This window comes from Vigna umbellata, chromosome 2 (genome assembly GCF_029865625.1).
Source record: "Vigna umbellata cultivar VRB3 chromosome 2, Vumbellata_1.0, whole genome shotgun sequence".
Classification (NCBI taxonomy): Eukaryota; Viridiplantae; Streptophyta; class Magnoliopsida; order Fabales; family Fabaceae; genus Vigna; species Vigna umbellata.
In genome coordinates, this window is record NC_142166.1 from 11649970 (window position 1) to 11662924 (window position 12955).

The window sequence follows — 12955 nt, forward strand, 5'->3', positions numbered from 1 at the left end:
TTGGTCCAAAATTACTCCACAATGAATAATAATAATCATAAACACCAACATGGACCAATCACAAAATGACACGTAGATGACGTTAAAATGTTGTAAAAAAAATGTTGTCAAAATATCATTATCCTATTCCTAAATTGAATAGTCATAGAAATAGAAACAGAAGAGAGATAATGAGTAAGAACTTTGAATTTACATTAGTGTTTATTATAAAGATTTTAAAATATACTAAAAAAACTTGAATGAAAAATAATGACTTATTCAAATAAATGCATACATTTAAGTATTACTCTAATATATTGCACACCTACTTAATTACACAAAAAGTCACCTAGAAATGGTAAACATGTCGCTTGATACTAATGTGAATTTTTATTAAGGGTTCACTAAATGAAGAAGTTAAATGCATAATGAAAAAGACTTTAATAATCCATTTGAAAAATTGTTCTACGAGTCATTATCTCAAAAGCGCAAATTGAATATTTACTCCTTAAATACTTCTACCAATGTTATCTTTGGAGAATTTTTCAAAACTTCAAAATAAAAGTTTCAAATATTTCTATTTTACGTTTTATTCAAGTGACAACAAATTGGAAGATACCTCATTATTCATAATTTACTAATTAACATATTCATCTTAATCTTAAAATGAAACTAAATATTTGTATTTTAATACTTATGAACTTTTATATTATGTTTTAGTCGATAAATAATAATACGAGTTCTTCTTTATAATAATTTCACTTGATAAAGAAACATATAAAGTTATTTAAAAAAATATTTATAATCCGTGGATAGTCGGGAAAACATACCAGTTAGTTAACCAACCAATAAATTATTCCTATGAAAGAGTTTGAGACGAGAGACATTTCCGTACCCTCGTACCTTTCGGAACTCGTTTACACGCATCATTCCACTTCTCGTTCCAAACACAACAATAGTCTATATCCTTTTCTTTTCTTTTCTTTCCTTTTCTCCTCTAATCCTCTTCTTTCAAGAATTTCCATTGACGAAGAAGCACAAATTGATTCCCTAGGGTCCACCATCACCCAATATTTTCATAATTTCTTTTTTGCTTTCGTTCTCGTACCAGTAAGTGACTACTCTCTTCCTTCGTACCCATCTTATTATTTCAACTATCTTGTTAACCGCTATGATAGGTTTTAATTTTCTGTCTTTTTGATCAAGAGGGGGAGTTGGATTTTGTTAGAGGAACTGTTTGATTGAATTAAATGACAAAATTTTGTTTTCTATCACTTTGAATTTGCCCTGCTGCTTAATTCGTTATGCTTTCAATTGATAATTTCGAAGGGAAAAAACAACACGAGGCTGCGGTCCATGTTAATTCAAGTGATTCACCGTATTATGTGATGGTTGATGTAAGTGAGATTGGTGTAGGAATTAATTTGTCACAAGGGTTTGAATGTGGACAGCATCGCAGTGTGTTTATGCACACGACAAATCTTTGAATCATGTGAATTCTTTTTGTTTTGACTGATTTTCTGTTGCATTGATTGCTGTTGTGACCATTGGCTAAATTGGTCTGAATGGAGCATCTTGGTAGTTAGTTCATTTCACATTAATGCCTTGATACGTTTCTCTTTAACCATACAGAGTTAATATTATAAAGATTCATCATGGCTACAAAAGGGAACCCTGGAGACAATAGAAATAATAGGAGTCCAATGTCTGTTTTCATCATAGTTGGTTTGTGTGGTTTCTTCTATATATTGGGTTTGTGGCAACGGAGCGGCTTTGGAAAGGGAGATAGCATAGCTGTTGAGATTACTAAACACACAGATTGCAGTGTTCTATCTGATCTAAACTACGAGACTCACCATGATGATGATTTTGGAACATCTGATGGTTCTGACATACAAGTCAAGCAGTTCAAGCCTTGCGATGATCGTTACATTGATTTCACGCCTTGTCACGATCAAATGCGAGCGATGAAATTTCCTCGAGAAAATATGGCTTACAGAGAAAGGCACTGTTTTCCTGATGAAGACAAATTGCGTTGTCTCATACCTGCCCCAAGAGGATATGCAACACCATTTCCATGGCCCATGAGTCGTGATTATGTACCATATGCAAATGCACCTTACAAGAGTTTGACAGTTGAGAAGGCTGTGCAGAATTGGATACAATATGAAGGAAATGTTTTCAGGTTCCCTGGTGGTGGAACGCAATTTCCCAACGGCGCTGATGCTTACATTGATGAACTTGCATCTGCTATTCCATTGGACAATGGGATGGTTAGAACTGTATTGGATACTGGTTGTGGGGTACGTCAAATCATGAATGAACATCCTTGTTTTAGTTATATTAATTTTGTTGGCCTCCATATAATGTTTGCATGAAGACATTATTGTCCATAATGAGACAGTCCTAAAGGAACCTTCAACATTTGAATGCTTCACCCATGACATTTCTTTTTATTGAAATGCAATCATTCTTTCCTGTTTCTCTTTGAAACTTGGAGCCTATGTGCTCATTAATTATGTATTATAGCTCATTTGTTGATTTATTGATGGTGCTAGGTTGCTAGTTTCGGTGCATACCTGTTTAAGAAAAATGTTATTGCTATGTCAATTGCACCAAGGGACTCTCATGAAGCACAAGTTCAATTTGCTTTGGAAAGAGGTGTTCCAGCAATCATTGGTGTTCTTGGAACAATAATGCTTCCCTTCCCGTCCGCAGCTTTTGATATGGCACATTGTTCTCGCTGCCTGATTGAATGGGGTTCAAATGGTGAGTGTAACTATGACATTTCTACTCTTAAACAATTAAAATATATCTTTTAGATCAATAAAAAAGTTTCTTGGTGTCTCTTGTGTTGATGATTTAGTAAGTTATTATGTCCTTTATGGATGACAAACAATTTTTTATGATATATGCATATATACCAATAATGAAGCCTGATTCAGTTTTGTATTGATTGTAAATTAACAACTTAGAAGGTTGGCTTGTCAAATGCTTTGATTTATTCTCCCGTGCTTAGACAACCTAAATTTATTTTGAGTACTTAAACTATGGCCCTGCTATTTCTTGTTAAGATGATGCTCAAAGTCCCATTTTTCTTACATCAGATCAATCTGTTTTTTGATCCACTTCGGTTCTTGGTTTTTTATTAACTGTTTGATGTTGGGCTAACAAAATTATTACCTTGGCTTTTTGGTAATAAGAAATATTTTTAAACTGTATTTAATGGAGCTTTTTTTCTTAGATGGAATATACATGAAGGAAGTGGACCGGGTTCTTAGACCTGGTGGTTATTGGGTATTGTCTGGTCCTCCTATCAACTGGAAAATGCAGTTTCGTGCGTGGCAGCGTCCTGAATATGAGCTTGAGGAGGAACAACGGAAGATTGAGGAAATTGCTAAACTTCTATGCTGGGAAAAGAAATATGAAAAAGGTGAAACTGCGATCTGGAGAAAACAATTGCAAAGTAGTGATTGCACTGAAAGAGAAACTCAAACAACAATGTGTGCAACCACATATTCTGATGATGTCTGGTAAATTATTCACTCAATCTTTTGCCCCTTTCTCTTTTTTCTTTTCACTAATTAACAATACTTTATGTTCAGAAAGTCAATTTCCTGTTATTACTCTTGCACGATATTCTTTGTCAATTAGAAGGATAATATGTGTTCCAATTTAAATAACTGCTTAAATTTCTTCTGAAGTAATATGTTTCTCTTATGGCTTGTCCTGGACTCTTCCTTAAGCCTTCTTATTGAAAGGATACAAGAAGTTTCAATTTTATTCTATAATCATTTTGCAAGAATTATTTCTTGACTACTAAAATGGTGTCTTAGATTGAGTACTTGAGAAGCATGGTTTAAAGAGAATTAGATTTCTTCACTCCTTCTGAAAATTACAAATGAGGTCCTAACCTTTTGGATTATAGACTATTGGTTTCAGTAACTTTCTGGAAAGGTCTGACAATGTGTAGGTACAAGAAAATGGAAAATTGTGTAACTCCTAGTAAACCTACTGGTCCATGGAAGCCATTCCTAGAGAGACTCAATGCTGTTCCTTCTAGAATTACCAGTGGATTTGTTCCCGGTGTATCTATGGAAGCATTTGAAGAGGACAACCGATTATGGAAGAAACATGTGAATGCTTACAAACGGATCAACAAAATCATTAGCTCGGGGAGGTATCGGAACATAATGGACATGAATGCTGGTCTGGGAAGTTTTGCTGCTGCACTGGAATCTCCCAAATTATGGGTTATGAATGTTGTGCCCACAATTGCCGAGAAAGCTAACTTGGGTGTTATATTTGAGCGTGGATTGATTGGCATTTATCATGACTGGTAACTTCTGTGACTTGGTTTCCTTTCCCTTTTTCATTTTGGTCTATTACCTGCAACTTTTTACTTCTTTTTTTTATGTTGATGACAACTCTAAGATCTAGTAAATTTAACCTGCCGCTGCATAATTTAGTACACGATAATTCACATTTCTGAGATTGCACAGACAAACAAGATCGAATCAGAGCACAAACCCACAATGCATAGGCCTAAGCCCTAACAAAGAGTTCTCTCCATGTACCCTATAGGACAACTGTCTGCCTTACGTAAATATATCACCAAAGTGTATAACACCAAGAGAAAAAAGAAAAAAGATGGAGTAAAAAGAAATGAAACGTAAAAAGCAATACGTAACCATTCTCTTTCTCCATAATAGAAACTTATTTTTTCCCAATTTGTGTTTGATACTCAATACATTACTAAAACTGCACCTCCTAGGATTGGTCGAAGTCACTTTATTGAACGGCTTGGTCTGAGATAATTGTTGAAAGGTGCAGTGATGATTACTTAAAGGCCAAGAAAGTATGCATTATATTAAAAACAATTTTAGTACTTTAAACTTTATGTACAAGGATTACATTCAGGAATTTTTCTTGAAGCAATAAATTCTGCTAAATTATCTGCAACACAGATTTTTAATTTGAAACTGTAGGGGGGCGAAGTTCTGTTTAATAATTATCATTTTCCTACCAGGTGTGAAGGCTTCTCCACATATCCAAGGACATATGACCTTATCCATGCCAATGGTGTTTTCAGCTTGTACAAGAATGGGTAAGTGCGTGCTAAATGTTTATGCTAGACCCTGTAGTGGAACAACCTTGGAGTCAGGCGTGCAAGGGAAACAAACTACATTTGGGTTTTGCTAACTCAAATGATCAATGCAGATGTGATGCAGAAGACATTCTATTGGAGATGGACCGTATATTACGGCCCGAAGGAGCGGTAATATTCCGAGATCAAGCTGATGTGCTAGTGAAGGTGAAAAGAATTGTGAAAGGAATGAGATGGAATACCAAAATGGTGGATCATGAGGATGGTCCAATGGTTTCAGAGAAGATGTTGTTCGCTGTCAAGCAGTATTGGGTTGCAGGTGACAACACCACTAGCTCGGAGTGATGAACCTAAGCAGTGTTGAAATGGAAGAACAGTTCCCAAATGGCATTTGACAAACTGATTCTACTTGTGACTTTGGATTCAAGATATTTCCAGCTGAGTCAGATGTGGCCATGAAATCGTCTGGTGTCTTAACATCTGTGGTATATATATTTTTTATTTCTTTTTGTTAAATTGTAGAGTTTATAGTTGTCCTATTTGTTAGAGTTCACAAAACTTAGTCATAAGATTTGTGTAGTTGGCTCTTCCATAGTTACATTTTTGTACTTCTAAAGCAATCAACCTACAAAAGACTCTTTAGATCATCAAGATATAGATATGATCTTGAAGTCATGAATCATTTTAGAGCTTGGTTTTTGTTTTACACCACTTCCTTCTTTTGTTTTGCCTCTCTCCTGTTTTTTGAACGAAATTTAGATCTTGTCTTGTTCATGTTATAGCTTAAGTTAATTCTAAGTCTAGTGAGTATTTTTGGTTCAACAACAAAACACATTACTTTCCGAAAGCTTTTAGGTTTCATATTATTTTAAGCTTCGTTACCCGATATGGTTTACTGGGGAAAAAATGGGTAACAGTGGCATGATACATTGAATTTTTTTTGTAATGTGACAATAATGGAAAAAAGGGTATGAACCTCGTCAAAACCTCCAACTTGAACCCAACATGATTTATGAACGTAAATATGTCAGTATTAAATTATTATTTGTTCATGTATTCTTTGAGAGAGAAAAAAACAACTACTAATAGAAGAAGATTCTTATTTACAAGGAAGGAAGGTTGCTTTTTATCCATCCACGTGTAATATAATGTTTAAATAATTATGGAAATAATAAATCATTTATTAAAAATAATTTTAATTGATGTTATTTTTTTTAATAGTAAAATAAAGCTTTCAGAAGATCTCAACAAAAGTAAACTTATTTCTTCTAAAGTTTAATAAATAATTTTTTTAGAGCTTAAACTAATCCCTACTGGTTCAAGTCTAATCCTTACTGCTCCAGGTGTAGAGAAGTGACTGCACAAAAGATTCTAACCTTATGTTGAGGAGAGAGAATTTCAAAATTTTTAAGCTACGTTAAATTTTAATTTATCTTATTTTTATTTTTCAAATATTTTGTTTGAATAAAGTAATTTAATTTTATTGAGTTTTAATTTTTAGTTTAATAAGTCATTTTATTTGTGATGTTTATTTAATGTGATTCATCACAATTTAGTTTCTATTTTATTTAAAAAGAACTATCCTTATATTCATGTTGATATTGTTAAGAGGAAAACATTTTATAGTGTAAATAATGAAATGACATGACATTGTAAATATTCAAATTGTCTTTTTTTTAACTTATCTTTTTGAACTTATTTTACATAACACCCTCATAATAGATGTCAACATAAATATAATTGAAAGGATTATATTGACTCATTTCATATAGATAATAACCGAATTGAAAAAAAAAACAAAGTAATGGATTGAATAAATTTTACAAATATTAGGATAAAATAATTTATTAAACCTTGATTTCTTTTAATAAATGAAGTATTTCAATTATATCATCAAATAAGATTAAAAATTGTTAATAATTATAAACATAAAAATATTTATTACTTTTAGTCAATGTTAGTTGATATTGTTTTTCAAAGTTCATCAAACTTTTTTAGTTAATATTGATACAAGTTTACTCGTTTGATGTCTGAGATTGTTTTTAATTGATGCTGATTCAAATTATTTAGGCTTATTCTTGATCATGTTTATTTTTACAACGTTGTCCGTTTTTTTTTTGTCAACTGTAGCAAAATGATCCTAGTTAATGTTGGTAAAAGATTTTCTCAAACATGTGAAAAAAACTCTTATCACCTATAAAGCATTAGACTAATGCCGTTGATAAAAATATAATCACTGAACATTTACAAAAAAGAAAAAGAAAGCCATGACAGACATCAATAAATTTTTTTGATTTAAATTGGCCCAAAAATTATCATTGGCTAAGAAAATTCATACTAATTATCAAGTGATAAATAGAAAAGGTATACAACAATTAAAAAATAATTCCAATAATGTATATAGAAAAACAACTCTCATTAACATAAATGAAAAGAAAACTTAGTTGACAATCTGAAAAATAGTTCTTTTTAATTCTGACTAAAAAATCTTAACTAATTATAATTAAGAAATAAGACCAAAGTATATTAGTTGAAAAAAATTCTGACATTAATTAAAAATAATTCAAATTACCAAGATCATATTTTACATCACAATTAATATTACAATCAAGTGACTTTATTTTTACCACAATCATGAATTCAAACATAACCACAGACAATGTTGTCACAATACATGTGTTACAGGATACAGGTGTTATACTCATCCTGTTACTGAAAGATATATGAAGACTTGCAGAAGAAGCAAATAATAATAGAAAACCCATTGAACTGGTGAAGCCTACATCAGGCTGGAGCAGAAGATTTCAAAGCAGACTGCCTGAAAAGATGAAGAATTCCCACTGTTTTTTCATGTGGAGGAGTTGCCTTTTTCACTGCTTCCACTTTTGCAATGGCCATCAACCAAGAAAATAACACTGGAAACTTTTCAGGCACTATGAACTTCATGCCAAGAACTTCTTCATGAGCCTTGTGACAACCAAACAACGCACAAAACACAATTTCCACGATTCCAAAGTTGCTTTCCACCTTTGCATCGCGTTCTGCCAGATAGGTCTTCATTCCATTTTCAAGTACATTTAGTTTTTCATACACTTGGTCAACTGCCTTCTGTTGCGCTTCTCCGTCAGTTTTCAATACTAGAATAGTCGTCTCCATCAACTGCAACAAAAAAATAGAGAAAAAGAGAGCAAGACATGCATTAGAACTTGGTTTAAACAAGAACTTTGATTGACCCAAGTTAAATCTTAGTTCCAAACACGAAAATCCTATATGTTTTAGTTAGTTCACTAAGCTAAAAAAAAGGCTAAGGTTTAAATTTACAATCCGGCCCACTTATTAATTATTATATAAATCATAAAACTTATATAAACAATGGACTGTCTATGATTGAATGACGGATGCATGCATTAACTGTGTTTAGTTCTTTCTTTATTTCTTCATTCACAAGTTTAGCGGTTGACAGATTTTTCTTATAGAACTACTAATCACTTTTAGTACTTAATTATACTTTCCACCTATAACATTCAAACTGAAGATCCTATTAAACTCAGGAAACTTGTTTAAAATATGTGCCACCCATTCTATCAGAACTTAGTTAGTGTACATTTGTGATGGGTTTTTCAGAATATTAAATAAAGGATTCAATACCAATGATACTTGAGTCTAATTGATACCACTCTAACTCAAAATTACAAGACAAGGAGTTTATGAGTATTTTTGTTCAATTTTCTCATCTTTACCCGACGTGAGACTTTATGCTCACATTTAGATTCCCAGCTTTTTGTGTTTGGTTCTAATCTTGAGTTATAAACCAAAATTTGAGAACTACAAATAGTAACTAGTCTTTTAACATTCTAACACTACTTTCACCAAACAAGTGGTGTACGATATGGAAGCAGTGTTGTTACTCTGTTACAAGCAGAAATTAGCGAACAAGTATGAACTCAGATCACAAATTTTCTTTTACTAGTGGTTTAATTTTTAAGCAACTGCTAGTATTAATTTTCATTTTCATACATATACTAATACGAAATTAACATTATGGAAGCAAGAAATGCATGCAATGATGTAGTTAATTACCTGATCCTGAATGAAACTGGACCAGAAGCGAGCTTGGGCCCTTCTGTAGGAATCAGTGGGAAGCAGGTTGGGACCATGTTTCCATGTTTCATCGATGTATTCAAGGATCACCATGGACTCAGCAATGGCCTTTCCATTATGAACAAGTACAGGAACCTTCTTGTGAACCGGGTTGTACTTAAGAAGCAATTCACTCTTATTTCTCAAGTCTTCTTCCACATACTCGTAGGGTATGGCCTTGAAATTAAGGGCCAATTCTACCCTCTTGGCATATGGACTGGCCCACATCCCGTGTAGGATCACCTTGTCTTTCTCTGCCATTTTGCTCATGAATTGATGATGGAGTTCATGCTAAGCCTAGGGGTGTCTTTTTATATATTGTTCTGAACTTGTTCCCCAAGTTTTGCATCATGGAATGGAATATAGTATTCCAAAGGTCAATGTGAATGGGCTTGGTCCAATTGACCAAAGTGTACTTGGAATGTGAAAACAATATATCTTGGGTGTTGCTCCTTCCATCACCACCTCTTTCTCCCTCCAACTCCCCTTTACTATTTTATCTCTCAGCAAAATTTTATTTTTAGGATTATTTTTTTTAATTTTACCCATTCACAACCTATTTCACTAATAACCTATTCTAGTCCCGTACATGAGTAAAATACTTTTGTTTCATTTTAACATTATATTTCTTCCTCTTTTTCTTTCGTCGTTGTGAGATACTACAAGCTGCAAAGGTTGGTGGTGGTGGAAAGAATTATCAAGCAGTCTCCCTCTCGTGGTGCAGTGCGTGGAGTAGTGCAGTGCGTGTCGTGCTTCCTGGTGTTCGAATAAACTTTGAAATAAAATCCTAAAATAAAAAACGTAAACGGAAGTGACATCCTTCAACGGATGTCAACATCCTTCAACGGATGTCAACATCCTTCAACGGATGCCAACATCCGTTTAAGGAAAAACGGATGTCGACATCCGTTTTACCTTAAACGGATGTTGACATCCGTTGAAGATGTCACCTCCGTTTAAAGGTTACATTTTTTATTTTAGAGTTTGTTTTATTAGGGACATCCGTTGAAGGATGTCACCTTCGTTAATGTATACTTCCTCACGCTGGTTGATGCTCTGGACGCTCCTCGATGTTCCTCCACACCGTGGTGGCGACGCTCCTTCACACCACGGCGGCAATGGAAGCTTTCAAACCAAAAAAAACTGGAAAGAAAAAGGAATGGAAGTGCGGGAGGTGAAACGAAAATGGGGAAAGGAAAAGAGAGTTCGTGGGTGGGTGCTGGGAAAGTAAAATTAGGGTTTCATATTATTTAAAATAGGATAAAAGTAAAAATCTTTTTAACTTAAGGATATAATTGTATTTAAAATAATGTGGGGAGGTGGAGGAAGTATAGGATGGTGGTGGAGGGAGCAACACCCATATATTTTCCATGATAATTGAATTGATTTGTTAAAAGATGTTTGACCCGACTTTTCTTTTTGAGAAAAAAAGAGTACAAAATAGAAATAATATTCTTAAAATATTAAAATTAACACACACACTGTGATTAATTATAATTAAGAGATAGTATCATATTAAAAATATTATTAAATGAAAATTTCAATTAATTTACATATTTAGATTGTCTTATGAGACATACTAACCTTTTAAACAAGTGTTAGAAAAAGAACATTTTATTCAATTAGGAGGAAATCACTAAAAACAAAACATGGTAAATGATGTTGTCTTGTGAGATTATCTTATCCCTTGCAAAAATATCTAACAAGGGTCAAAATTGAATTTTCCAATACCACATGGTATAAATGAGAAACATGACAAACAAAAAGTGACAACGATCACCTAAGATGCAATGAAACCGTCTAACTGAATCCACAATGTTGGTTGAACTTATGAAAGATCTTATAGACTTGAGAAAGAGAAGTAAAGGAAATGGATGTTAGGTTAGAAAACACCCACATAAAGAGAAAGTAAATGGAAAAGTAAACTATTCCTCACCTTCTAGACACTGAACACTTGTAAGAGGACCCGAAAGCCCAAAAGGTCTAACAAATCTAGACATAATAAATATTTCCTCATTAGTTGGTTCTCAAATTCAACCTCAAATGCATCCTCTTCTTCCTTTAAAGCTTTGAGAGCTATAGTCTCTTTTCACCTAATAGGAGTTTACTTTGGCTTAAAGATCGTTGTTAAATGACATTGAATTTGGCTTCTGGCTTTAATCTTAAAGATGTACCTCATGGACTTTGAAGATTCCTAAGAGCTTATTCAATGTGAGCTTCTTTAGATTAAAGACCTATGTTATGGTTATTTTCCTGGGCTCCCATATCTTTGGCATGCTATCTAACGACTTTAGATTGATTTGAGGCTTAGAGGAACTTTATTAGAAAGCTCCTAACCTATTTAGAAGAATATGAATCCTTCCAAACATGTTATCTATGCTCTTACCTTCCTTTGTGGTCAAAGATTCATATTGTTATGTTAAGATGACAACTTATAAATTGCACATAATCTTTATCCTCATAGTTAATAATCAATAAGTACCAGATTTCTTTAATGGTCTTTAACCTACAAATTTTTTACATTCATTTTTAGATAAATCCCATATAAGAGCGTACTTTACTTTGTTGTTTAAGTGCATTTGATTAAAATATTCTTATTACCACTCTTCCTTTTGGGGATATGATCTCAATATCATCATAAGTGATGATTTGCAATAATCGATAATGTGTTGAATTTACTTACATCTTCATATGATCTTTCCAATAATAAAAGTCTTCTCCTATAAAAGCAAAGGATTTAGAAAGGAAAGTTCCTTCTTTAATCAAATATAGCTCCATTCGTACGAGGCTATAGTTCTTTTTCTCTAGTAGGTGTTAGTAGCTAAATCCTTTAGAGCTCGCGCTTTAATACGAATTGTGGAAAATAAGTTAAAACACAAGAAGGGAGGGTAGATTATGTTTTAAAAGTTTTTGCAATTTTTCCCAAATATAGTATAATGATACATAATCAAATAATAGTTTTATACCTCACAAACAATCTGTCTAAAACCTTTAAAAAATATAGTTTAAAACTACATCAAGTTCTCAATTAACAAAATGAGTTCCATTATGCATAAGGCTTCAAGTTACAATACAGGTACTTTTTCAACTCAACCACTTTTGGCTAACTCGTTTGAGTATTGTTTCATGGAAATTTGTTCAAGTATTGTTTCAAAATGTAACCAGTCCTAGCTAACACATCAATCGTTCTTTAAACACTTATCCATATTTGGCTACAAATTTGAATATTATTTTGGAATGTAATCGCTATTGACTAACCCATTGCATATTCATTAACAAACAACCACTCTTAGCTATAACAAATTTGTTTAATATAAGTGATTTAAAAGATAACTAGTTTTGTTCACTAGAGATGGTAGCTTTATGTACAAGGTTTAAAGCTTTTTTCTAGTTTGCTAATGAACTCAACGATGTTCTTACACAGCTTTTAAGGCACAAAAATATTTTATCCAAGTTTTAATACTTTTGCAAATCAAACTTGTTGCTCTTTCTTTTGAAGGATGGTTTTATGTAACCATATGTGAAAAGAGTTGTTTAAAAACCTTCTATGGTTGATGATCAACTTCAGTTCATAAGATAGTTTTTCATGCATTTGAACAACTTGATCATAGATGATGCATTAAATACTCTTCAAACATACATTAAATGCAATTATCCTCTTGAAAGAATAACATGATAATTGATAGAACTTATCAAACCTTGATTAGAAAATCTACTCAAAATTATGTA

The 12955-nt window shown here is 32.8% G+C and overlaps 2 protein-coding genes across 3 annotated transcripts; one reads left to right on the plus strand and one right to left on the minus strand.

Annotated features, from left to right (window-relative positions):
* Positions 1-948: 948 nt before the first annotated feature.
* Positions 949-5792, plus strand: LOC124837971 (putative methyltransferase PMT2). 2 transcript variants are annotated; one of them, XM_088106151.1, is made up of 7 exons: positions 949-1089; positions 1612-2282; positions 2538-2748; positions 3224-3512; positions 3953-4318; positions 5009-5086; positions 5200-5792. In XM_088106151.1, the coding sequence occupies exons 2-7, from the start codon at positions 1635-1637 to the stop codon at positions 5429-5431; spliced, it is 1824 nt and encodes a 607-aa protein (XP_087962277.1). In that variant the 5' UTR covers positions 949-1089; positions 1612-1634; the 3' UTR covers positions 5432-5792. The 2 variants fall into 2 exon arrangements, with proteins under 2 accessions (XP_087962277.1, XP_087962278.1); XM_088106152.1 differs by lacking the exon at positions 949-1089 and having other exon boundaries at positions 1100-2282.
* A 1842-nt stretch (positions 5793-7634) lies between these two features.
* Positions 7635-9550, minus strand: LOC124837974 (glutathione S-transferase U9-like). The gene is made up of 2 exons (XM_047313466.2): positions 9167-9550; positions 7635-8245 (listed from the first exon to the last, which is right to left on the minus strand). The coding sequence occupies exons 1-2, from the start codon at positions 9494-9496 to the stop codon at positions 7871-7873; spliced, it is 705 nt and encodes a 234-aa protein (XP_047169422.2). The 5' UTR covers positions 9497-9550; the 3' UTR covers positions 7635-7870.
* Positions 9551-12955: the final 3405 nt, after the last annotated feature.

What these genes read in the sequence shown, in the direction of transcription:
- LOC124837971 (XM_088106151.1), top strand. Translation starts at nt 1,635, where the DNA reads ATGGCTACAAAAGGGAACCCTGGAGACAATAGAAATAATAGGAGTCCA. An exon ending in TATTGGATACTGGTTGTGGG is followed by an intron (nt 2,283 to 2,537) that starts GTACGTCAAATC and finishes TGATGGTGCTAG; the next exon opens with GTTGCTAGTTTCGGTGCATA. An exon ending in ATTGGCATTTATCATGACTG is followed by an intron (nt 4,319 to 5,008) that starts GTAACTTCTGTG and finishes TTTTCCTACCAG; the next exon opens with GTGTGAAGGCTTCTCCACAT.
- LOC124837974 (XM_047313466.2), bottom strand. Translation starts at nt 9,496, where the DNA reads ATGAGCAAAATGGCAGAGAAAGACAAGGTGATCCTACACGGGATGTGG. An exon ending in CCAGTTTCATTCAGGATCAG is followed by an intron (nt 8,246 to 9,166) that starts GTAATTAACTAC and finishes TTTTTGTTGCAG; the next exon opens with TTGATGGAGACGACTATTCT.